This window comes from Neoarius graeffei, chromosome 1, assembly GCF_027579695.1.
Source record: "Neoarius graeffei isolate fNeoGra1 chromosome 1, fNeoGra1.pri, whole genome shotgun sequence".
Classification (NCBI taxonomy): domain Eukaryota; kingdom Metazoa; phylum Chordata; class Actinopteri; order Siluriformes; family Ariidae; genus Neoarius; species Neoarius graeffei.
In genome coordinates this window covers 59,354,704-59,380,507 of record NC_083569.1, presented here as the reverse complement: position 1 = coordinate 59,380,507, position 25,804 = coordinate 59,354,704, and the positions used below count along the sequence as shown (strand labels likewise).

The following is a 25,804-nucleotide window of genomic DNA, read 5'->3' as shown; positions in this document are numbered from 1 at the left end:
GAGAACATGCAAACTCCACACAGAAAGGCCCCTGTCAGCCACTGGGCTTGAACCCAGAACCTTCTTGCTGTGAGGCAACAGTGCTAACCATTACACCACTGTGCTGCCCTATCTGTGATTACAGTAATACTTATTTGCTAGGTGTGGATCTTTACTGCATGTGTGTCATAGCCAGAAAAAAAGATTTGCACAGCTTCATTGGCACGAAAAGGTCGACAGATGCCCTTTGGACAAGTTATTTCCCTGACTCATGTTAGGACTTGCTCCAAAGGATTTCTAGAAGGAAAATTTATTTTTCTCAAATTCTGGCCAAGTCACAAATGGTAATTCACAACTTTAATGTGCAATTGAAGGAAGTGCAGGAAAGTGTAGAAGAACAAGGACAAAAACAATATTGCAAAATTTCTTAACTTTCATTATGTCCGTATTTTGAAACTTGGAAGGTTTTAATTACAAGACTGATTGACAAAAAGCATAATACAAAACTGACTGTGTAAGAACATACCCCGTTACAGGTTACAGTTTGAGACTTTCAGCACTGAGTTAGTGAACGTGAGATGTATCAGCTTGCATTGTGTTGTCATAGTAATCATCCATAACTGGCAGTCTCTCAAGAAAGTACCTTTTTTAATAGCACTTATAAACATGTTATCAGAGGATGGAACACCTCTGACAACAGTGATTTTGCTGCATTCTGAGCATATGACACAATTAGAACTCAGGGCTGGGTTTAACTGATGGCTTATATGTTTTCAGTCAAAGCCATCAAATTGATAAAGATTTTTATGAACCTCACAGTTTTATTTACTTTGCATTTAAAGAAATCGTTTAAAAAAAAAGTGAGGACAGAAATAAACTATGTACAGTGGAGTCCAAAAGTCTACACCAGCACTAAAAATCTTGTTGTTGTTATTTTTTATTTAAAACTGGAAATAAACTGAAAAACAAAAAGATAGTAAATGTTCAGGATGGCACTATTTGTAGTTCATATTTTAAGAAATTAAATATTTTTAATATTCAACTTTTTACTCAAGTTGTTGCTGATAATATAATTTGCAATTAAAACATTTATTAGGGGGCGGCACGGTGGTGTAGTGGTTAGCGCTGTCGCCTCACAGCAAGAAGGTCCTGGGTTCGAGCCCCGGGGCCGGCGAGGGCCTTTCTGTGTGGAGTTTGCATGTTCTCCCCGTGTCCGCGTGGGTTTCCTCCGGGTGCTCCGGTTTCCCCCACAGTCCAAAGACATGCAGGTTAGGTTAACTGGTGGCTCTAAATTGACCGTAGGTGTGAATGGTTGTCTGTGTCTATGTGTCAGCCCTGTGATGACCTGGCGACTTGTCCAGGGTGTACCCCGCCTTTCGCCCGTAGTCAGCTGGGATAGGCTCCAGCTTGCCTGCGACCCTGTAGAAGGATAAAGCGGCTAGAGATAATGAGATGAGAACATTTATTATGACTTAAAATTGTAATAAAGAATTTATTACAAATAAAGGTAAAAGGCTATTTTATTATGATGATGTATATTTATTGTAAGTAGCATGTGGTTAACAGTCAAGCACTTACCTTTACACATTTGTGTGGGATTTGGGCATCAGTAGGGCTGTGCTGAACTTATTAGGCCTGACAGCCATGTTACTGAGGTTGTGTTTTGGGGGTTTTGAATAGTTCTGAATTAGTGTCACTTTTGAAAGTTTAGTTATAACCTATTTCTCAAAGAATTAAAAATCTCTTAAATTGTATGTAGTCCAACTTGGTTAACTCTGTTGTGTTGTGAAACACACCCTACTGTAGCAACAACTCAAAACAGCTTCCAACAGGACAATGACACACCCTGACATTAACAGGAAGTTACTAATTTACTCAATTGATTGTGCTATAAGCTATGTAAGAATATGAAAGAACATTACATGATAGCATCAGCCCCCCCCCCCCCCCCCCCGGAAATACACGTTAACCTTTATAAAGCCCCTTTGCTCCACTGCAACTGTCTGTGGAAAGCTAACTGCATCAGTTAGCTATGGGTCATCTAAAAGTAATATTAATTTTGATCTGGATAAGTGACCTCTATACTTTTGGAAATACTGAGAATAGGTGAGGTTAAATGAATTAATCAATTAAAATTTTTTTTTAATTTATTTTTTTTTATTTTTATTTTTTTGGGGGGTGTCTTTACTTTTTTGTTCTGATATTTAATATTAATTATATAGTTTGATATTAATGTGGTATCTTTTATGATGTTACAGCTTACATAATACAATTATATGTGATGTAGTCCATGCTTAATATATGTAATATATGAACTTGTAATAAGAACTACAGAAAAAAAATCATTATTATTAGGCTTGTTGGAGGTTTAATATGGAAATCACCTGTAAAATATCTGACATAATCTAATTACTTCATCCTATGTTTACTGATGTAATGGGATGGAGATTTTTTTTTCTCTTTTAAAATGTATACAATGTCTCAATGTATAAAATGTATGAATGCATATTTAAAAAAATCAATATTTATTATTAATTAACTATTTTTAAGTTATTCACATACTGTACTACATAGTTACTATATAGAATATGCAAAACTTAGTTTCAATGCAATTACTGAAGAATGCTGTTTTATAATGAACATAGTGTAATGAAAATTCATTAAATTTTATGTACTATTTAATCTTAAAAGCACTATTTAGCAAAATTATATACTTAAATAAGTTATTTGATTAGTATCTGGTCATAAATCACATCGTATTTAAATATATGTTATGGCAATAATTTTTATATTTAAAAAAAATCCATAAATAAGAATGAAAAGTAGTGATTTATTAGTCATTTTCCATTGTTTCATAATATTAATGTGATATTCTATCTTTTCATAGGCATGATTATGTTGAACATGATGCTGGTAGGTTTGCTTCATTCATTTTGTCAATATGGCTAAATAAATAAATGAACATAGCAAATGTTATTTTGCTGATTTGTTTGAATTGTGGCCTAACTTGCTTATCTGCTCTCATAACAGCCCGTTGTTTGAGTGATAGTAGCTTTATTCTTTCATAAAACATGGTCCAAAGTTCTTAGACATCTATGTAACATGCTTATCACCTGACAATCTACATACACTGAAGTCCTGTAAAAGAACTAAGAGTATAAAGCAATGTGGAGGGCATAAAAGGTTGGAGTATAACACATTCTATAAAATATATCTGCAATTGGTGTGCTGTAAAACACATTAACACAGCATTGTTCCAGGGTTATTCCAGGTTTATTTTAACAATATTATATACCATTAGGTATCTGCCATTTTGTTATGAACCCAGTATTGTATAGTTATTTCTCCATGCTGGCAAATGGAGTCTTATTTTTCCTTCAATTTTTTTCTTTCTCTCTGATTTATAATTCTGATTTAAAGTATATCTGTGTCTGATTTATATTTTTTAAAAAGGATCAAACAGCATTATGACCTAAATTCTCTATTTTTCCTGTCCATTACAGTTGTGATAACTGCCTGTGACTTCAATAACAACGAATTACCCTATTGTGATTTTCGGCAAGACAATACAGATGACAGTGATTGGATTCGCCATAAGGGTCCCACACCCACACCTGGCACTGGACCCAGTGGGGACTATCCTGATGGCAGTAAGTCCATGGTTCAGTTTTTTAAAAATGCTATTTTGTGTGTGTGCGCATGCATGCATGCGTGTGTGTGTGCGCGCGCACTGTTTGAGCTCTGCAATGTCATTGCTGGGTTTAAAATAGTTCATCAGAGATTTTCAGCTAACATTACAGCTGTGATCACAAACTCAGCTGATGAAGGGCTTGATAACACAACACAAACCATGAATAGAAAAAGATGAGCTCAAACTGGCCAGCTACAAGTTGAATCGAAAGATAGCTGTGTCTAAAAAAGTGGCCAGTAGAAAGACATAATTTTTAAAAACTCCAGCAACACCGAATGTATGTGTTTGATACAGTTGTACCAGCACTGGCTGCACTACCTATGCCTCGACCATGGCAGTAGCATTGCTGTGTTAATAATGGTCTATAACCAAAACAATGTGTGGTCAGCAGTGGTCCCATGGTACTCCCATTCACTGAGGGTGTGGAGTGGATCTGACAAACTGTACATACCAATAGTCAATAATTGTATATCCACAAAGTGCACCTATATGTACCTCTAATGAGTGTACTTACACACATAGATTGTGTCTCGAATGAAGTGATTACGAAATGTGTATATATACAGTACATAAAAGATGTTTTGAATTAACTTTTGTTCCCATCCCCAGATGGCTATTACATATACCAAGAAGCAGATAATGTCAGTAACAGACAAAAAACATCCCTGATCAGTCCTGTGTTGAGCTCCACATCAGCTCAGATTTGTGTACAGTTTCAGTACCACATGTATGGCACAGATGACAACAATATTTTGACCGTGCTGGCCAGTCGATCTGGTGAGGTGGAAATACTGTGGCAGAAAACAGGGATCCAGAGCCCGTCATGGCTGGGAGCAGCTGTTACTGTGTCCAAACCAGCTGAGCAGTCTGTTAAAGTGAGTACACAGTAATGCTATGTGATGGGAAACCAACATGTCATTGGTCTGGATACTGATAATCCTGATACTGATGACCCTAATATTGATAAAGTGCAAACAGTGGAGGAAGAAAATATGTAGTGCATGACATTCTTCAGTTTGAAGCATGTTCTGACATTGAATCAACCATATAATAGCAATTTGTTGTTTTGCTATTCTGATGTGCCAGTCCTGATTTGGTTTGGACATGCTTATACTAGATCTATATTATCTGTGACTGGTAGGACTTTTATACTACAGTATACTACATAACATACTTGTGTGAAAGATAAATTAAAATGTTTTGAATATCTGTGCAGTTGCTTATAAGACAAGCTTATCTTTCAGATTATATTTGAAGCAAAACGTGGGTTCTCTTCATCATGTGATACAGCCTTGGACAACATTAACATCACAGAGGGAGCTTGTCCTGGTACATTCACCTATTTATTCTTCATTGGACAAACAAACAAACAAAATAATCAATTTTTGAAACTTGTGGACATGTTCATGTGTTTGCACAGGTTGTATATCTCAGTGTGACTTTGATGAACAGGATCTCTGTGGATGGACAACCAACGTTTCAGATCCAACATTATTTGGTTGGACCTTTTGGAATGGACAAACTGACACACCTGGTACAGGTCCTAATGATGATTTCTCCAAACCAGGCTGTAAGAAAAAAAAAATCTCTAACTTTCTTTGCAGACTTTCTTGGTCTTCTTCTTGATTCTGTTTTCTGTGTTCTGTTCTAATGATTTATTATTCATGTAACAAATTATCACATCTCTCCTGCTGCCCCCCCCCGTCTTCCCCATATCTTATTCTTTTTATATTTGTATATGTAAATACTTAATTTAATTTAATAAGTTTTTTTCTCTATTTTCTATTCTCTATTTATCCTGTAATGATGCTGCTGGAATCTTAATTTCCCTGAGGGAACCCTCCCAAAGGAATCAATAAAGTTTAATCTAATCTGCTTTTTAATGCATTGTGAAAAAGTGTCCCCAGCTTAAAATTATGTAGTGACTTGTTTCAACTAAATCTTTATGTAATTAAAGTTGTGTAAACAGGTTATTTTGAGTGCTGCAAGCAGCACTAGCTTAACAACAAAAAAATGCACATTTATAGATAGACTTTCTGTATTGAGACAAATATTTTAAAATTATTTTTTGCAAATGTGTATTTTATAATAACTACAAATTTTTATTTGTACAACTGTTTTTTGCACAAATGCTTTCGGGTGTGTGCTGATATATTTATGGCCTTATAACCTATCATTGGATTTGACAGTGTTTAGTATGTTCCAAAATTCTCTTCACAAACAATCTACTGGGTGTAACCTTAAAAATTGATTATTACAGTGGGATCATACCTCTTGATGGATTCACTTGAAAGCATCCCAGGGGCCTCAGCTCAACTTCGGAGCCCATCTATACCAGCACCTTCTTCGAACTGCCTGCAGCTGAACTTCCATTATTACATGTATGGTACTGCTGCTGACATGGAGCTTAATGTTCATGTTGTCATCAATGGTAAGCACTTCCTCTAGAAAAATAGATTATATTGAAAAGAAAGTAAATTATTTTACTGTTCAGCTCAGTACTTATTAAGCCCTACATAAGCAACAAACTCTTTACAGAACAATGATAAATGTTACATTGAAAATCCTTAGGAGGAACACTGGGGTATCCTGTTTTCAGTCTCAGAGGAAACCAAGGACAAGGTTGGAAGCCAGCAGAGGTCAAATACATTGCTACAAGTAATATACAGGTATGGATTGCGCTTAGTATATTTTTATTAATGAGTCCCTGTTTATCTAAAATTAATGTTTTCATGGCAATTTCTGCTGTTTAATGAAACAATTTAAAGGTTCTGAAAGTTGAATTCTTGGCAAAATGTTCTATTGCTGTTGGAGTTTCGAGATGTTTTGATGCTGCACATACCGTGTATCCTGTGTGTAAAAGTTTTGCCGAGATAAAATGTATCCCGCATTTTACAATTCCAGAGATTGCCGAAGCAAGTGAGCAACAATATCACATGACCACCGTGGGGCACGTTTCACTTACTTTTACCCAAAACAATTCGGCATGGGCAAACATGGCAAACTCTGCTCTCCTGCCAGATAAAAGTCAGAGGAAAAGAAAAGCCTACCTATTGAGTGTAACAGCAAGATAGAGCAAGGTTAGATGACATGTCATTTTTCTTGACAGATAACTCATCTCATCTCATCTCATTATCTCTAGCCGCTTTATCCTTCTACAGGGTCGCAGGCAAGCTGGAGCCTATCCCAGCTGACTACGGGTGAAAGGCAGGGTACACCCTGGACAAGTCGCCAGGTCATCACAGGGCTGACACATACACACAGACAACCATTCACACTCACATTCACACCTACGGTCAATTTAGAGTCACCAGTTAACCTAACCTGCATGTCTTTGGACTGTGGGGGAAACCGGAGCACCCGGAGGAAACCCACGCGGACACGGGGAGAACATGCAAACTCCGCACAGAAAGGCCCTCGCCGGCCACGGGGCTCGAACCCGGACCTTCTTGCTGTGAGGCGACGGCGCTAACCACTACACCACCGTGCCGCCCTGACAGATAACTACAGTAAATAATTCTAGCTAGTACTTAGCAATCTTAGATTTAGAATGCATGGGCTCGAGCCCACGGTAGCGAGTACAGAGTTATACACCTAATGTTTTGATCTTACAGAGAAAGAAACTATAACACAAAAGCAGTAACAGAGAAAATATATATTCATCTTTTGTATCATGGATCTATTCCCAAATGTTAACCATAAATTACATACTTGCGACTCAAAGCTCTCCGAGGTCGATGCAGAGTCACAATGTTTTCTGCACATCGCCAGCTTGGTGTGAAGCAGTTCCATAATTATGCTAATTAGTTCAAGCTCCTCGCATTCAGCTGTTTCTGTGGGGCCATACTGTTTACCTCAAGTGATAGGATATTCAGTCCCAAAACGGAGGAAAATGACCCTCAGCACATCAAAATGACCACATCTCGTTTGCATGATATTGTTCTTGTGAGACAAAAGAAAATGCCATGCACAATAAAAAAATAAATAAATTCAATTGACTTTGGTTACTTTAGAACTTATAAAGTCATTTAAAATTGAATTGGTTGTATTTTATACAAAGCAAAAAGCCATCTGTGTTTCAGTTCTTAATTGTTGGTGTGTTTGGAAGTACAGCAGAGACAGATATTGCAATAGACAGTGTGTGTATCACAACTTGTGATGGTAAGACCTCCAATTTAAGATTCATCTTTAATATGCATGAATATGCATCTTAGTACATTTGTGACTAGTACATTTGTGACTATATATATATATATATATATATATATATATATATATATATAAAAGGACCTTGAAATTTAATGTGCATTGTCTGTTTATTTTAGCTGTGACAGTGACAACCACAAAGCCAACAACACCTGTTTCAACTCCAAAACCATCAACAGCAAAGCCCTCCACACCTCAGCCGACGACAGTAGGGCCAACTTCTCCTACACCAGCAACAACACCAGGTAAAAATTATTATATTTTCCTCTCTACAGTCTACCCATGAATACAAATATATTCTAACCACTTCTCCTGTCCACTACTAGTGAAGTGTCCTCCTGATGCTGAGTACATAGAGTGTGGGCCAGCTTGCATTCCCAGCTGTAAAGAACCGTCCACTAACTGCACTGGCTCCTGTATCAGTGGCTGCTTCTGCAAACCAGGTTTTGTGTTCAGAGGAAAACGCTGCATTCCCATTGAGAAGTGTGGATGTCTGGATGAAGATAATAACTACTACGAGGTAAGCACAGTTCACAGTTGCTTATGGCAAATATACATTCAGCCCTGAAGCAGTGCCATTCATTCTGTAAGTGTGATTTTCTTGCAGCCGGGAGAGATTGTCTTTGGGACTGGCTGCTCCAAGCTGTGTCGCTGTGCAGGCAATTATACCTTGAGCTGTGTGGACAACACTTGTGACTCCACAGAAGAATGTCGGCAAGTGGGAGGAATCTATGGCTGCTATCCTAAAGGTGCTGCAAGAAAGCTTATTTACAATGTATTATACAATTATATCATTGAAAAATTTGGTTTTCATGTCATCTTTTTTTGAGAAAGAACATAAGCCTATTGAATTATATCAGCAGTATTGGATGCGATAATGTCGAAAAATAAAAAAGCGAATTAATGAAGTCAGATTTCCCCTTAATTTTAGGGTATTTGGCTTTTTAACTCGTTTTTTTCCCTTTTCCGTCTACAGACACCTCCACCTGTATCGCCTCAGGTGACCCACACTACACCACCTTTGATAAGCGCTACTATGACTTCATGGGCAACTGCACTTACTTAATGTCTGAGCCATGTAACAGCACAGACGTGCCTCACTTCGCTGTCTACACTGAAAATGAGAATCGCTACAACATTCCCACGGTCAGTTATGTGAAAGCTGTCCATGTCCATGTTCAGGGAATGAAGGTGTCCATCCTGAAAGGAGGAGTTGTGCAGGTGAGGAAACAGAGAGCGAATTACTGTAGAAAATAAAGGAAATTAATATCTGGATTTTGTAACGATGTTGTAAGAAATTCATTTTCTGAATACTCTTCCAATTCTGTTCTCAGGTAAATGGAACCAAAGTGAACATACCACTGAGCCCTGTTCCTGGAGTGGACATCTTAAAGCAGGGGACACTCTACACAGTGTCCATGAGCTTTGGTGTGACAGTTCGCTACGATGGAAACCACTATATGGACATCAAAGTTATCAAAGAGTGAGTGTTGTGTTACAGTGATAATGAATAATGTCCAATTAATACAGTGCGTAACTAGCATGCCCAAATGGTTCTAAGATAAGATAAACTTTATTTAATCCCCATGTTAGGGTTTTGCTGGGATTCGAACCTGGTTCGTTGGTGTGATAATCCAGCAAACCCCCACTAGGCCACCAGGGGGATGACTCAAATGCAGAGGCGTGAGGCGGAAGTAGAAAAAGAATCAAAAGGTTTATTTAAACTATATACACTATATACAGGGCAAAACAAAAGACAAAAAAAAACCAAAGAGTATAATCCAAAAGAAAAGCAAAGTGCAAAAATACAAAAGCTAAGAAGATCAAAAAACACAGTACAAAGGAAACTGGAGATAAACATAACAGCACAAAGACTCCGTGACAAGAGGACTGAACTCAGGGGTATAAATAGACAAACTAATTAAGGACACAGGTGAAGATAATTAGGCAATTAACACAAACTCAAAACACAGGAACAGTGGCGGCCTCTAGAGGCCAAAATGAACACGACATGAAAAGGAAATAACAGCGGCCTCTAGAGGCCAAAACAGTCCTAGTCCTAACAGGACCCCCCCCTCTAGGAGCGTCTCCTGACGTTCCCAGGGCGATCCGGATGGGCCGAATGGAAGTCCCGACATAGTTCTTTATCAAGGACATCCCGAGCAGGAACCCAGCAGCGCTCCTCAGGACCATAGCCCTCCCAGTCCACCAGATATTGCAACCCGCCGCGGACCCGGCGGGAGTCAAGCAGGCGATTCACAGTGAACACAGTCTGCCCCTGGAAGATGCGGGGGGGTGGGGGGTTCCTAGGGGCAGGGGCATACGTAGACGTCAGTACGGGCCGTAACAGGGAAACATGGAAAGTGGGGTTGATCCTCAGAGTCCGGGGCAACTGGAGCCGGTAGGAGACAGGGTTCACCCTGCGCACCACCTTGAAGGGGCCAATGTAGCGAGGAGCAAGCTTGCGGTTCTCCACCCGCAGTGGAAGGTCCTTAGTGGACAGCCAAACACGCTGCCCAGGGCGGAAAGCGTGTGCAGGTCTTCTATGGCGGTTGGCCTGAGTCTGGTTGGTTCTGGAGGTCTGTATGAGGGTCTTCCTGACCTTGCTCCAGGTCTTGCGACACCGTCTCACATATTGGTTGACCGAGGGCACCCCCGCGTCCTCCTCCTGGTCCGGGAACAGAGGTGGCTGGAACCCGAATTGGCACTGGAATGGCGACAGCTTGGTGGCCGATGACTGCAGGGTGTTGTGGGCGTACTCCGCCCATGGCAGCCAGGTGCTCCACGATGTCGGGTTATCCATAGCCAGGCCTCGCAGGGTGGTTTCCAGGTCCTGGTTGAGCCTCTCCGTCTGACCATTGGACTGTGGGTGAAACCCAGAGGAGAGGCTGGCAGTGGCTCCGATGACCTTGCAGAACCCGTGCCACACTCGGGAGGAGAACTGGGGCCCTCGGTCTGAGACGATGTCCTGTGGAAGACCAAAGACTCGGAAGACATGATTAAACAAAAGTTTCGCAGTTTCAAGAGCAGAGGGGAGTTTGCACAGTGGTATGAAGCGGCAGGCCTTGGAGAATCTGTCAACTAAGACCAAAATGACCGTGTTACCTTGTGACTCAGGGAGACCCGTGATAAAGTCGACTGCTACGTGGGACCAGGGACGCCGGGGAATGGTCAGAGGATGCAGGAGACCCTGGGGACGCTGTCGTGGGTTCTTGGTTCTGGTGCAAACCTCACAGGACAGGACAAATGACCTTACTTCCTTCTCCATGTTAGGCCACCAGAAGCGTCTTTTCAGGAAGTCCAGGGTCCTCCGAGCTCCCGGGTGGGCGGTGAGAGGGGAAGAGTGACCCCACTGGAGAACCTTGGCCCGGGCTTGATGTGGGACGTACAAGAGGCCTGGTGGCCCCGTCCCAGGACCGGGGTCCTGGCGTTGGGCTCGTCGGACAGCCTCCTCAATACCCCAGCGGACAGGGGCCACAATCCGGGACACAGGGATAATAGGCCCGACTTCATTCTCCCTGTTAGTGGCAGAGAACAGTCTGGACAGTGCGTCAGGTTTGGTGTTCTTGGAGCCGGGGCGGTATGAGAGGGTGAAGTCAAACCGACTGAAAAACAGGGCCCACCTAGCCTGTCGAGGGTTCAGTCTCTTGGCTTGCTGGAGGTACTCCAGGTTCTTGTGGTCAGTCCAAACCAGGAATGGATGTTGTGCTCCCTCCAGCCAGTGCCTCCACTCCTCAAGGGCCAGTTTGACCGCTAGCAGTTCTCGATCCCCCACATCGTACCGGGACTCAGCAGGACTCAGGCGGTGGGAGAAGTAAGCGCAGGGGTGCAGCTTTCCTTCCGAACGTTGAGAGAGCACCGCGCCGACACCACTGTCCGAGGCGTCCACCTCCACGATGAATGGTTGGGAGGTGTCCGGGAGAACCAGAATGGGTGCTGTGCAGAAGCGGTCCTTGAGGTCTTTGAATGCCTTTTCTGCCTGAGGAGACCAGCCATAAGATCCACCTGTCCCTTTGGTGAGGTCTGACATGGGTGCTGCCACAGAACTGAAGTTCCTGATGAACTTGCGGTAGAAGTTAGCGAATCCTAAGAACCGCTGAACCTCCTTAACGGACTTGGGAGTAGGCCAATCCCGGACGGCCAGGGTCTTGGCAGGGTCCATTTGGAGTTGGCCTTTCCGTACAATAAATCCCAGAAAGGAGACCTCGGGAACATGAAATTCGCATTTCTGGGCCTTGGCGAACAGATTGTTCTGTAGCAGCCTCTGGAGAACCTGGCGGACATGGTGGCGGTGCTCCTGCACGGTCTTGGAAAAGATAAGGATGTCGTCGAGGTAGACAAAAACGTATAGGTTAATCATGTCCCTTAAGACGTCGTTGATTAGGGCCTGAAAAACAGCTGGTGCGTTGGTGAGTCCGAAGGGCATCACCTGGTATTCGTAGTGCCCAGACGGGGTGTTAAAGGCAGTCTTCCACTCGTCTCCCTGTCGGATACGGATGAGGTGGTATGCGTTCCGTAGGTCCAACTTGGTGAAGACGGTGGCGCCTTGGAGCAGGTCGAAAGCTGTGGACATCAGCGGAAGGGGATATCGGTTGCGCACAGTGATCTTATTCAGGCCCCTGTAATCAATACATGGTCGGAGCCCCCCATCCTTCTTGCCGACAAAGAAGAAGCCGGCTCCAGCAGGTGAAGTGGAGGGTCGAATAAACCCAGAGACCAGGGCATCTTTGAGGTATTCCTCCATGGCCTTGCGTTCTGGCTGAGAGAGTGAAAACAGTCTGCCACGAGGAGGGGTAGTCCCAGGGAGCAAGTCGATGGCACAGTCGTAGGCCCGGTGCGGAGGAAGAACGGCGGCCCTGCTCTTGCTGAATACCTCCTTGAGATCCCAGTACTCTGTGGGAACTTGAGATAACTCGGTGAGATCAGGGGGCTCGGCAGGAGACACAGGAGAGCTAGAGAGCAGACAAGAGGCATGGCATGCAGGGCCCCATTCCACAACCTGGCTTGTTACCCAGTCTATGCGAGGGTTGTGGCGAGTAAGCCAAGGAAGGCCTAGAATAACTGGGAACTCAGGTGAAGGAATCAGGTGCAGGGATATTTCTTCCTTGTGACCTTGAGACTGGAGGAAAACTGGAGAAGTAACTTGGGTGACTCTTCCATCACCTAACGCTTGGCCATCGAGGGCAGACACAGACAGAGGGACTTCAAGAGGTGCAGTAGGTATATTGATGCTTTGGGCGAAGTGAATATCCATAAAGTTCCCAGCCGCCCCTGAGTCTATCAAAGCTTGACAAGAGTGGACAGACTCACCCCAGGAGATGGAGACCGGGATGTAGATTCCTTGGCCAGGGAGTCCGGGAGAGAGGGTAGGCCCCGTCACAACCCTCCCTCGGCTGGACGGGGCGGTCCTTTTCCCAAGAGTTCGGGACATGATGCTCGGAAGTGACCAGGCTTGCCACAGTAGATGCAGCACTTGTCCCTCCTTCTGCGCTCCCTCTCAAATGCGGAGAGGCGAGTACGACCCACTTGCATGGGTTCTGGACAGTCACTGAAGGAGGTAGACGGTCTCCAGGTAGAGGTAGGGAGGCTGGGGGGGCTCAAGGCTTGGTGGCGTTCTCTCATCCTGTTGTCCAGACGAATAGCATGTGAGATGAGGGTTTCGAGGTCACTTGGGCATCCAATAGAGGCCAGACCGTCCTTGATGGGGTCAGACAGACCATGGTGGAAGGCTGACACCAGGGCAGTCTCGTTCCATCCACTTACTGCTGCGAGTGTTCGGAACGAGATGGCGTAATCTGCGACGCTTCCTCCTTGCCGGATGGACATGAGCTTTCGGGCTGCGTCGGTACTGATGTCTGCCTGATCGAAGACCCGAAGCATCTCTTCAGAAAACAGCTGGAAATCAAAGCACTCAGGTCCCTGTCTTTGCCAGATAGCAGTAGCCCAGGCTCGCGCCTTACCAGCTAATAAGGTGATCACAAAGGCAATCTTGCGGCGATCCGTAGTGTAGGTGGTAGGCTGAAGCTCAAAGGTGAGTTGACACTGGGTAAGGAACTCTCGGCACTCACTGTGCTTGCCGTCATACCTCTGTGGTGCAGGAAGGCTGGGTTCGCGAGGTGAAGAAGGCAGCATTGCAGGAGGCACTGGAGCAGGAGTGGGAGCTGGATCAGGAGCAGGAACTGGATCAGGGGCAGGAGATGCAGGCAGAGATGTCAGCTGTGCCAGGGTTTTCCCAATTTGCTGAAGCAGTTCCTCGTGGCGAGCGAGGGCCTCACGTTGGCTGGTGAGCGTACGTCCATGAGCGTCCATGGTCGCTCCGAAGCGTGTCAAAGCTGCCATAATTCCCTGAAGGTTGGCCGGGTAGACAGTTGAAGCAGCCTCTGCTGAGTCGGTCATGACGGAGTCTTTCTGTTAGGGTTTTGCTGGGATTCGAACCTGGTTCGTTGGTGTGATAATCCAGCAAACCCCCACTAGGCCACCAGGGGGATGACTCAAATGCAGAGGCGTGAGGCGGAAGTAGAAAAAGAATCAAAAGGTTTATTTAAACTATATACACTATATACAGGGCAAAACAAAAGACAAAAAAAAACCAAAGAGTATAATCCAAAAGAAAAGCAAAGTGCAAAAATACAAAAGCTAAGAAGATCAAAAAACACAGTACAAAGGAAACTGGAGATAAACATAACAGCACAAAGACTCCGTGACAAGAGGACTGAACTCAGGGGTATAAATAGACAAACTAATTAAGGACACAGGTGAAGATAATTAGGCAATTAACACAAACTCAAAACACAGGAACAGTGGCGGCCTCTAGAGGCCAAAATGAACACGACATGAAAAGGAAATAACAGCGGCCTCTAGAGGCCAAAACAGTCCTAGTCCTAACACCCCAAAGGGGAAATTCACTTATCACAGCAGCCAAAGAATAGATCAGACAAAGATAAGGATACAAATATATAGAACTACTACCTAAAAAAGTAGTAAAAGATGAAAACAATAAATAAATAGATTAATAAATCAATAATTTACACATTTTGGATTACTACATGCATCCCCCTGCATGTAGTAGATCCTGGCTTATGATATATCCAATATAAATATGATATACACAACCAGAGATATGATATGCACAGTCACATCCATCTAAAAAGCCTGATAAAAAGCCTAATATATAGCGGTACAGTATTTCATAACAGCAGTGTTGTACAATCTAATAGCAGATGGAATAAAAGACCTATGATAGCGTTCCCTTTTACACGCTGGATGAAGTAGTCTACTACTAAAAGAACTGCTGAGTGCAGTCACTGTCTGATAAAGGGGGTGAGAGGAGTTGGCCATAATGGATGCCAGCTTATCCAACATCCTTCTTTCACCAACCACCTCAACTGTGTCCAGGGAGCCCCCAAGAACAGAGCCTGCAGTCCTGACCAACTTGTTCAGTCTTTTCCTGTTCCTCTCTGTGCTACCACTGCCCCAACAGATAATGGCATAGAACACTACTGACGCCACTACTGTATCGTAGAATGTCTTTAGTAGTGACCTGCACACACCAAAGGACCTCAGTCTCCTCAATATGTGGAGGCGACTCTGTCCCTTCTTATACAGGGCATCAGTGTTGTGTGACCAATCCAGTTTGTTATTCAGGTGGACGCCGAGGTATTTATAGACTAACACAAATTCAATGTTCTCCCCCTGAATGCACACTGGTACAGGGGATGGCACCTTCCGGCGAAAATCCACCACTATCTCCTTTGTTTTCCCCCCAGTGTTCAACTGAAGATGGTTCTTGTCACACCATTCAACAAAATTGGCAATGACCTCCCTTTATTCCCCATCATTCCCCTCTGTTACACAGCCAACAATGGCTGTGTCATCAGAGAATTTCTGGAGATGGCAGGTATGTGTGCTGTATCTGAAATCTGATGTATAAAGGGTGAAGAGAAAGGGGGACAGTACTGTACCCTGTGGAGCCCCTGTACTGCAGACCACCACCTCAGACTCACAGTCACGCAGTCTCACATACTGTGGCCTGTTTGTAAGGTAGTCAGAGATCCATGTAGTCAGATGGCAGTTGACCCCCACTCCTTCCAGCTTGGCCTTCAGCAGTGCTGGTTGGATTGTATTAAAAGCACTAGAAAAGTCAAAAAACATGATTCTCACAGAACATCCCGTATTCTCCAGGTGGGAGAGTGACCTGTGGTGAAGCAGGATGATTGCATCCTCCACACCAACACCCTGGCGATTATGCAAACTGGAGGGGATCCAGCTCACCATTCACTAGGTATCGCAGATGGTTTAGAACAGTCCTCTCCAAGGTCTTCATTAGATGTGATGTCAGGGCTACTGGCCTGAAATGGTTGGGCTCCCTAGGATGCGTTGTCTTGGGGACAGGGACTATGCAGGATGTTTTCCACAGCGTTGGAACTTTCCCCAGCCTTAGGCTCTGATTAAAAATGTGCATGAAGACCCTGCAAAGTTGATCTGCACAGTCTCTGAGCAGCCTGGAGCTAATGCCATCAGGACCAGTAGCCTTCCTTATCTTCAACCTCTTGAACTCTGCTCTCACCTGCTTATCAGTAATGGAGAGACTAAGGGGAGGTAAAGCTGTGATGACATCGCTAGTTACTGAAGAGACAGGGGGATGCTCTGACTGCCCAGATGAAGATTGGAGGGTAATGGAGTTAAAAGAGAGAGGCTCTGCTGATGACGATGAGGGGCTAATAATGGATAGAGGGGGGAGGGGGAGGGGGCTTTGGTAAGCAGGGCCATGGATGGTAGTGAGGGTGGCGACATCAAAACGGTTAAAATACAGATTTAATGTATTTGCCCACTGCTTATCACCTGCCTCTGGGCCCTTTCCCTTATCTTTGCCATGGCCAGAGATCGTTTTCAGGCCCCTCCAAACCTCCCTTGCATTTTTCCTCTGGAGGTGCTCCTCAAGCTTTCTCTTGTAGGTGTCTTTCCCCTTCCTTATTGCCCCTTTTAACTCTTTCTGTACTCTCCTCAATTCCTCTTTGTCTCCAGATTTAAACACCCTCTTTTTCTCACTGTGTAGGGCCTTCAGTTCAGGGGTAACCCAGGGCTTATTATTTGCAAAGCATTTCACTTATTTTAAGGGAGCTACAATGTCCATACAAAGCTTCATATAGTCTGTAGCACAATGTGTAATATTGTCAATATCCTCCTCATCAGGATTGCACTGAACTTCCCATTCTGTCTTCTCAAAACAGTCTCTTAAAATCTCAGAGTTATCTTCAGTCCAGTTCCTCACATATCTATATGTTGGTGGTTGTCTTTTCACTAAGGGTATGTAGTCAGGGACAAGATTGTGGTCTGAACAACCCAATGGGGGAAGGGGTAATGCTCTATATGCTTCCTTAATGTTAGCATAAAATAAGTCCAAAGTTCTATTATCCCTTGTTTTACAGTCTACATACTGTGTAAATGTAGGGAGAGTGGCTGTCAAAGGGGTGTGGTTAAAGTCCCCAGAGATGAGGAGGAGGGCTTGAGGGTGAGATGTTTGTAACCGGGATACTACAGTGAGTAGAAAGTCACAGGCTGACACAGAAGCAGCTGACGGGGGAATATACACAGCGATGACAATAACATGCGTAAATTCTCTTGAAATTTGAAAAGGTCTGATACTAACTGCTAGAACTTCAATGTTCGGGGTGCAGCACTGTTCTTTAACTCTAACGTGATATGGGTTACACCATTTGTTGTTCACATATATCGCAAGCCCCCCACCTCGCTGCTTTCCACTCTCCAATACTCTCATATCCGATCTCACAAGTTGAAATCCATCAAGTGCTACATGCTAGTCAGGGGTGAGTTCATTCATCCATGTCTCTGAGAAGCACATGAGACTACACTCCTGATATTGCCACTGCGTTTTGGTAAGCATCATTAGCTCTTCCATCTTGTTCGGGACAGATCTCACGTTACCCATAATGACAGACGGTACAGGTGGTTTATATCGTCTTCTCTTCTCTCGGCACTTCACTCCCGATCTGCAGCCCCTCTTCCTTCTCCTTATTTCCACCGGGATCATAAATCTATCCCAGGGGAGCACCTTTGTGCTGCGCAGTGCTAGCAACTGTTCTCGTTCGTAAACAATGAAGTCATGACCGAATGGGCCCACTGATATAACAATAAAAAGTGATTTATTCTGTGATAGAAATCCATTTTAACAAAAACTATATTTTCATTTCATCTTAAAAAACATTACCCTGTTTGCAACCATTCCACTGATACCCACATAATGTTTCTGACACCAGTCGCCAGCTTATTCACATTTTTAAGCTTATTATGGTATTTTAAGCACTAACATCGGCCATTTTGTATGTATTATTTTGTAAATTGAATTTTGCAACATGAGGAGCACAAAAAGCACAATTTTGTCATATTTATCATAATAATGTGAGTATTGCATATGACTCAATTGACCTTTACTAAATCTATATAATCTATGTTGTTTATTTTGTGATTCAGTTGAGGCACATCATGTGTGTTTGGAGAACACACCAATATTTTTATATAAGGTTACAATAATGCTGCCATTCTCATATAATGTGCTTGTTTGTGTGTTTGTGCAGCTACCAGAACAAGCTTTGTGGTCTGTGTGGAGACTATAATGGCAACATTAAAGATGACTTCCGTACCCCCACCGGTGAACTGGTCAACAGTCCAACTGAGTTTGGCAACAGCTGGAACACAGACCCTGAGTGAGCCATTGGTTTTGTATTGTGTACAAACAGAGGGATTGAGTTTCCTTGTTCCTTATTCCCTCGATTGTCTGTACAATGACAGAACAGTAGCAATTATTTCTATTTACTTTTCAGCTGCAATAAACCTCCAGTTGGCCCAGAGCCTGACTGCACAGACACAGATAAGGATCTTTATGAGAGTCCTGCTTACTGTGGAATCATATTGGACAGCAAAGGCCCATTTGCTGTCTGTCACCCAAAAGTCAACCCTAATGTAAGTTCATTAGATCAGAACATTTACAGCTGAGCAGAGGGCTATTTTCATCCTATAAGAGTAACACTGTGCTTTTTGTTTTATTTGTGTGTTTGAATGTAGAGTTTCTTCCAAAACTGTGTGTTTGACCTGTGTGCACTGGGTGGCCCTCACTCTGCATTGTGTGAAGCAATTGAAGCCTACGTAAACGAGTGTCAGGACCGTGGCATTAGCATCGGACCTTGGAGAAACAACACTTTCTGCCGTGAGTCTCAAAGAAATCTTAAATTCACACTCAGTCTCACTTCGGTCACTTTTATTTACAACCCCGATTCCAAAAAAGTTGGAACAAAGTACAAATTGTAAATAAAAACAGAATGCAATGATGTGGAAGTTTCAAAATTCCATATTTTATTCAGAATAGAACATAGATGATATATTAAATGTTTAAACCGAGAAAATGTATCATTTAAAGAGAAAAATTAGGTGATTTTAAATTTCATGACAACAACACATCTCAAAAAAGTTGGGATAAGGCCATGTTTCCCACTGTGAGACATCCCCTTTTCTCTTTACAACAGTCTGTAAACGTCTGGGGACTGAGGAGACAAGTTGCTCAAGTTTAGGGATAGGAATGTTAACCCATTCTTGTCTAATGTAGGATTCTGGTTGCTCAACTGTCTTAGGTCTTTTTTGTCGTATCTTCCATTTTATGATGCGCCAAATGTTTGCTATGGGTGAAAGATCTGGACTGCAGGCTGGCCAGTTCAGTACCCGGACCCTTCTTCTATGCAGCCATGATGCTGTAATTGATGCAGTATGTGGTTTGGCATTGTCATGTTGGAAAATGCAAGGTCTTCCCTGAAAGAGACGTCATCTGGATGGGAGCACATGTTGCTCTAGAACCTGGATATACCTTTCAGCATTGATGGTGTCTTTCCAGATGTGTAAGCTGCCCATGCCACACGCACTAATGCAACCCCATACCATCAGAGATGCAGGCTTCTGAACTGAGCGCTGATAACAACTTGGGTCATCCTTCTCCTCTTTAGTCCGAATGACACGGCGTCCCTGATTTCCATAAAGAACTTCACATTTTGATTCGTCTGACCACAGAACAGTTTTCCACTTTGCCACAGTCCATTGTAAATGAGCCTTGGCCCAGAGAAGACGTCTGCGCTTCTGGATCATGTTTAGATACGGCTTCTTCTTTGAACTATAGAGTTTTAGCTGGCAACAGCGGATGGCACGGTGAATTGTGTTCACAGGTAATGTTCTCTGGAAATATTCCTGAGCCCATTTTGTGATTTCCAATACAGAAGTATGCCTGTATGTGATGCAGTGCCGTCTAAGGGCCCGAAGATCATGGGCACCCAGTATGGTTTTCTGGCCTTGACCCTTACGCACAGAGATTCTTCCAGATTCTCTGAATCTTTTGGATGATATTATGCACTGTAGATGATGATATGTTCAAACTCTTTTCAATTTTACACTGTCGAACTACTTTCTGATATTGCTCCACTATTTGTTGGCGCAGAATTAGGGGGATTGGTGATCCTCTTCCCATCTTTACTTCTGAGAGCCGCTGCCACTCCAAGATGCTCTTTTTATACCCAATCATGTTAATGACCTATTGCCAATTGACCTAATGAGTTGCAATTTGGTCCTCCAGCTGTTCCTTTTTTATACCTTTAACTTTTCCAGCCTCTTATTGCCCCTGTCCCAACTTTTTTGAGATGTGTTGCTGTCATGAAATTTCAAATGAGCCAATATTTGGCATGAACTTTCAAAATGTCTCACTTTCAACATTTGATATGTTGTCTATGTTCTATTGTGAATACAATATCAGTTTTTGAGATTTGTAAATTATTGCATTCTGTTTTTATTTACAATTTGTACTTTGTCCGAACTTTTTTGGAATTGGGGTTGTACCTGTTTTAAAATAATAGAAGTGTATGCGTGTAGCATGTTATTATTTTAAAACAAGTTGGGTTTCTACAGTAACATTTTGTGTTTTTCTTTAGCTCTTACATGCCCACCCAACAGCCACTACGTCTCCTGCGTGTCTCCTTGCCAGCCCTCCTGTAACCCTCCTCCACCCAGCCAGTGCACTGGACCCTGTTCGGAGGGGTGTGTGTGTGACCCTGGATATGTACTCAGTGGTGACAAGTGTGTGAAGGAAGATACATGTGGCTGCAAACATAACGGACAATATTACCAGGTGAGAGACTCAGTATTTCTTTGCCAAGTCGGTCAACGAGTTCATTGTACAGTTCTCTAAACTGTTCTGCCTTCTGTCCCTGTATGTCAGCCTGGGGACAAGTTCTACACGAAGGACTGTGAGCTGCTGTGCAAATGTGAGCCTCCATTCGTCAACTGCAGTGCTGCTGAATGTCCTCCCATGCAGCAGTGTGGTGTACAGGGTGGAGAAATAGGATGCTACCCAGTTGGTTAGTATTTCTTCACAGTATCATTTTTTTAAATCTTTTTTTTTTTTTTGAATGTTGCCTGGGATGATGATATTCTCTTGTAGAAGAGGCATGACTTTTGTTTCAGTGTGTGTCTGAGTGTCTGAATCCATTTATACTGTTTTGCCAACTAGACTCCCAGGACTGTATTATTTCTGGTGACCCCCATTACAACACCTTTGATGGTAAATTCTACACCTTCATGGGCACCTGCACCTACACACTGGCTCGCACCTGCAGAAACAACACGGGTGAGTTGTTTCCATTTTAGCTTTCTGAATGGCAGACTGCAGTAAATATTACACTAAATTTCTCATTTATTTCATTATGCTTTTTTGCCACGTGTCACTCTTTAAGTGGAAAACTATTGCATATTTACACAATAATGTGAGTTGGGTTTGTGTAGTTTATTCAAAATCCATAAAATCATAGAAAATAGTTAATTGTAAGTGGAACATCTGCACAGTGTATTTGTAAAGTTCAGCGGTTAGTGTAATTATTGTGTTTTACAGGCCCCTGGTTCTCTGTGGAGGGAAAAAATGAAGAGAGAGGAGTTGTTGGTGTATCTTATCTTAAGAAGTTGTATGTGACTGTCAGCGGCATCACTGTAACGATGATGAAGAGCAGAACCACTCTGGTCAGTCTAAAAATAATGTCTTTGTTGTTCTCTTGTTTAATTCCTGCCTCATTAGGAAAATGTTTTAAACAGGACATTTCTTGTGTCCACTGTAAATGACAAAATGTGTATTTTGCTTTCCTTCATTTTATGAAAGGAATTTCTTCCTTAAATCCACTTTAATTTCTCTATTTCTCTCCAAATCTTTCCCACCACTGCAGGTGAACGGACGTAAAGTAGCTCTACCCCACTCTCCCTCTCCTCTAATCTCTTTAACTTCAGCTGGTCAGTATGTTATCCTCACCACTCCTTTTGGTCTGGAGGTGCGCTGGGATGGCAACCACTACGCTAAGATCATTGTGCCCAGGTACTGAATCATGAACGAGGTTTTGAGGCTTTTGTATATGCAGAGTTTAGTTTTAAGTTTAAAATATTTTATATTCATGAAGGAAAGAACCCTGAATGTCATTTGAAACCCAAATAATTATTTTGACGTTAGATTGAGACATTTATAGCAGAATAGCTGGGATATGTTTTCAGGAAACAATAAGCTCTTGGCATTTACAAAGAGAGGGAGACCAAATAATATCATAGTAGAAATATGTGTCTTGATTTAATGACATTCGTTATTTTTGCATAATATTTCTCTCTCTGGTGGCACGGTGGTGTAGTGGTTAGCGCTGTCGCCTCACAGCAAGAAGGTCCGGGTTCGAGCCCCGTGGCCGACAAGGGCCTTTCTGTGCGGAGTTTGCATGTTCTCCCCGTGTCCTCGTGGGTTTCCTCCGGGTGCTCCGGTTTCCCCCACAGTCCAAAGACATGCAGGTTAGGTTAACTGGTGACTCTAAATTGACCGTAGGTGTGAATGTGAGTGTGAATGGTTGTCTGTGTCTATGTATCAGTCCTGTGATGTCCTGGCGACTTGTCCAGGGTGTACCCCGCCTTTCTCCCGTAGTAAGCTGGGATAGGCTCCAACTTGCCTGCGACCCTGTAGGACAGGATAAAGCGGCTAGAGATAATGAGATGAGATTTCTCTCTCTCTCTCTCTCTCTCTCTCTCTCTCTCTCTCTCTCTGTCTCTCAGTACCTACTATGATCAGATGTGTGGTTTGTGTGGAGACTACAACGGAAACCACAACAATGATTTTACGAAGCCAGATGGTTCAGTGGCTGGAAGCTCAGATCAGTTCGGTAACAGCTGGCAAACTGACGAAGATGAAGATGACATGTTAGTCCATTCTCCTTTACTTTCTTTGTTTGATTCCTCTGTCTCACCATTTTTTACATGGCACATGATAAATGTTTTAAATGTCAGACATGCTGCATTTTTGATCATCACTGGCAGACTTGAGCAATAGAATGTAAAAAGAGTCCATCGTGTGTTTTTAGGTGCAAACCTGATGTCACACCTGACCCACCATGTGACCCAAGTCTTGAGGCTGAAGTGTCAAAACCAGAGAAATGTGGAAAAATCACGAACACTACAGGACCATTCAGGTGAGCTAATATCACAGCAGTAAAATTCAAAAGAATTACCAATCAGACTGGGTAAAAATATGTGATTTGCTGGAAGCCCAACAGTCTTACAACTTCATTAAAATTAAGATACAAATATCAGGACACAAGTATGTACATGAATTAATTCATCAGAGCACAACTGCAAACTTACTTGAGTAAAAACAAAATCCAAATCAAGACAAACAAGTCTCTTAATCAAACCAGAACCCACAGCAATAAAGCATTTGAGACAAGTTTAAGTATAATTTACAAATGAGAGAATAACAGAAACTAGCTTGTGATATGAACATAAGGAATTACTAACATAACGAATGAAAACCATGGCAGGGGTAAGAAACTGAAACAGAAATATAGGCACATGGCAATAGTATACAGAGAGGACATGCATACTGCATATGTTTGAAATAAGAACTTTTTACGATATATTTGTCAGAATTTATTATATATTGCTTTTGACTTTATCTTTGTTTCTTTCTTGTTATTGTTCTCCTCTCATCCTCTTTATCCCCCTTACACACATAGGGACTGCATAAAGGTGGTGGACCCTCTGCCATTTTTCCAGAGCTGTGTGTTTGATATGTGCCGCTATAATGGACTGCTGCAGACTCTGTGTGACCAGCTGCAGGCTTATACTGATGCCTGTCTCAGTGCAGGAGCTCCAGTGCACCAGTGGAGGGAGGCAGACTTGTGCCGTGAGTCGCACCCTACAGTAGTGTTCGGAAAGACAGTTACACACACTCACATTCAGTGACTTATCGTCCAGTTCACTATGTGATTCTCTCTCTCTCTCCCTCCTCCACAGCTCTGGATTGTCCTCCTAACAGCCACTACTCTATGTGTGTGAGTTCATGTCCAGAGACGTGTGTGGGTGTGAGCGGCCCACCTGGCTGTGGAGAGAAGTGTGTTGAAGGCTGCAAGTGTGATCCTGGCTTTGTCCTGAGTAACAATAAGTGCGTGCCTCTCAAAGACTGTGGCTGTGTGGACCTTGATGGCTCCTACCACCCTGTGAGTTTCACACACACACACACACACACACACACACACAAAGATGCATCTGTATGAATATACTGAGCTTAAATGCCACATTCAACATGAGAAATCTCAAGTCATTAAATGTTTTTCCTATCATACTTTTTTTTTAAAAACATAAGATTATACTTCTCACTATGAACAATGATTACCACTGTGACTTTATATACAGCAGCTTGCATAATCATACCCCCCTACCCCTTTCAACTTTTCCACTTATCGTAATCTTACCTGTAACTGAAAGTGATTTTGCCCACTATGCTCAGTGGTGTGCTCCACCGGGTAGGTGGAGCTCGTTAGCCTTGGTTGGCAGTCCACCTAGGAGAAGGAAAACTCTGATTTCAAACCTCCGCGGCCTTGCGGCAATACCCTGTCCAGGATAGGCCATCAAGTTCTGGTATCTTCAAAACAGATAGCTCCTAGCTGATGAGGCTCAATAACCTAGCTGGCAACTCATCTAGGAGAGAAAACTCCAAAATCAACCGCTGCTGTCTCGCGACTTACCCTTCCTTGGGAGAGACTTCGGGAGTAAACCCTGAGGATAAATCCAGAGGTGGAGTCCGTTAGGCGGGTTGTCGCTGCTACAACTTCATCCCGGCAACTCCTGCGTCGCCCTGATGCCAGGCATACTTGCTTGCATTTCCCCTGGACTCCATCAGCTGCGAGGAGAGGGGGGACCTACTGCATGGGCAACAGTTAGTCCTCTATATCAATCTGCCCAGGCTTGCACCTGGAGAGGCCACTCCAGCTTCGCTGTTCTTCAGCGTAGGCATAACACGGGGTTTGCAGCAGTCTACCAGTTATAAGCCCATGCTCCTTTGGTGTAGAGCTGGGCGCTAGGGGTTGCTCTCGACAGTGGGAGTAATTTTTCAATTCCATTGGGTAGTCACCGCCGGCCTTAATCTGGGCAGCCCTTGGACAATAAGGTACTACCCCGGCCACAACCTGCTTGCTCCATTGGGTGCTTGGAGCTAGGACAAAATCAACAGGCAGGTTGTAAATCCCAGCACCTGGCAAACATCATTCACGCACTATGAAGGCGCCAGCTCTTCAAATATCAAGCTGAAATGTAGGAACAATGTGTCCCGGTTTTAATCGCGACCCTCAGTTTATGGACGACCTTCAGAAGACCGCTGTAATAGACAGAGAACTCCACCGCCTCAAGGTCGACATTGCAGCATTGCAAGAGACTAGACTGCCTGACATGGGATCCTTACAAGAACAGAATTACACATTTTTCTGGCAGGGGAAAAGATTCGATGAGACTAGACCATGGCGTAGGCTTTGCAGTTAAGAACTCCTTGCTGTCCACCATCGAGCCGCCATTAGGGCATTCAGAGAG

General features: G+C 43.3%; 1 protein-coding gene across 1 annotated transcript in view; it reads left to right on the top strand.

Moving 5' to 3' along the window:
* Positions 1 to 2,011: 2,011 nt before the first annotated feature.
* The window catches only part of zanl (zonadhesin, like), a 120,818-nt gene continuing 97,025 nt past the window's right edge, over positions 2,012 to 25,804 (top strand). The window contains 24 exon segments of the mRNA XM_060919399.1: positions 2,012 to 2,085; positions 2,867 to 2,892; positions 3,483 to 3,629; positions 4,280 to 4,545; positions 4,915 to 4,999; positions 5,091 to 5,240; positions 5,931 to 6,101; positions 6,242 to 6,328; positions 7,996 to 8,396; positions 8,484 to 8,625; positions 8,853 to 9,097; positions 9,211 to 9,359; positions 18,472 to 18,600; positions 18,718 to 18,856; positions 18,959 to 19,100; positions 20,860 to 21,056; positions 21,147 to 21,285; positions 21,438 to 21,554; positions 21,816 to 21,940; positions 22,141 to 22,286; positions 23,000 to 23,143; positions 23,305 to 23,412; positions 23,956 to 24,125; positions 24,236 to 24,438. Of these exon segments, the coding sequence (XP_060775382.1) occupies positions 2,012 to 2,085; positions 2,867 to 2,892; positions 3,483 to 3,629; positions 4,280 to 4,545; positions 4,915 to 4,999; positions 5,091 to 5,240; positions 5,931 to 6,101; positions 6,242 to 6,328; positions 7,996 to 8,396; positions 8,484 to 8,625; positions 8,853 to 9,097; positions 9,211 to 9,359; positions 18,472 to 18,600; positions 18,718 to 18,856; positions 18,959 to 19,100; positions 20,860 to 21,056; positions 21,147 to 21,285; positions 21,438 to 21,554; positions 21,816 to 21,940; positions 22,141 to 22,286; positions 23,000 to 23,143; positions 23,305 to 23,412; positions 23,956 to 24,125; positions 24,236 to 24,438 (3,702 nt within the window).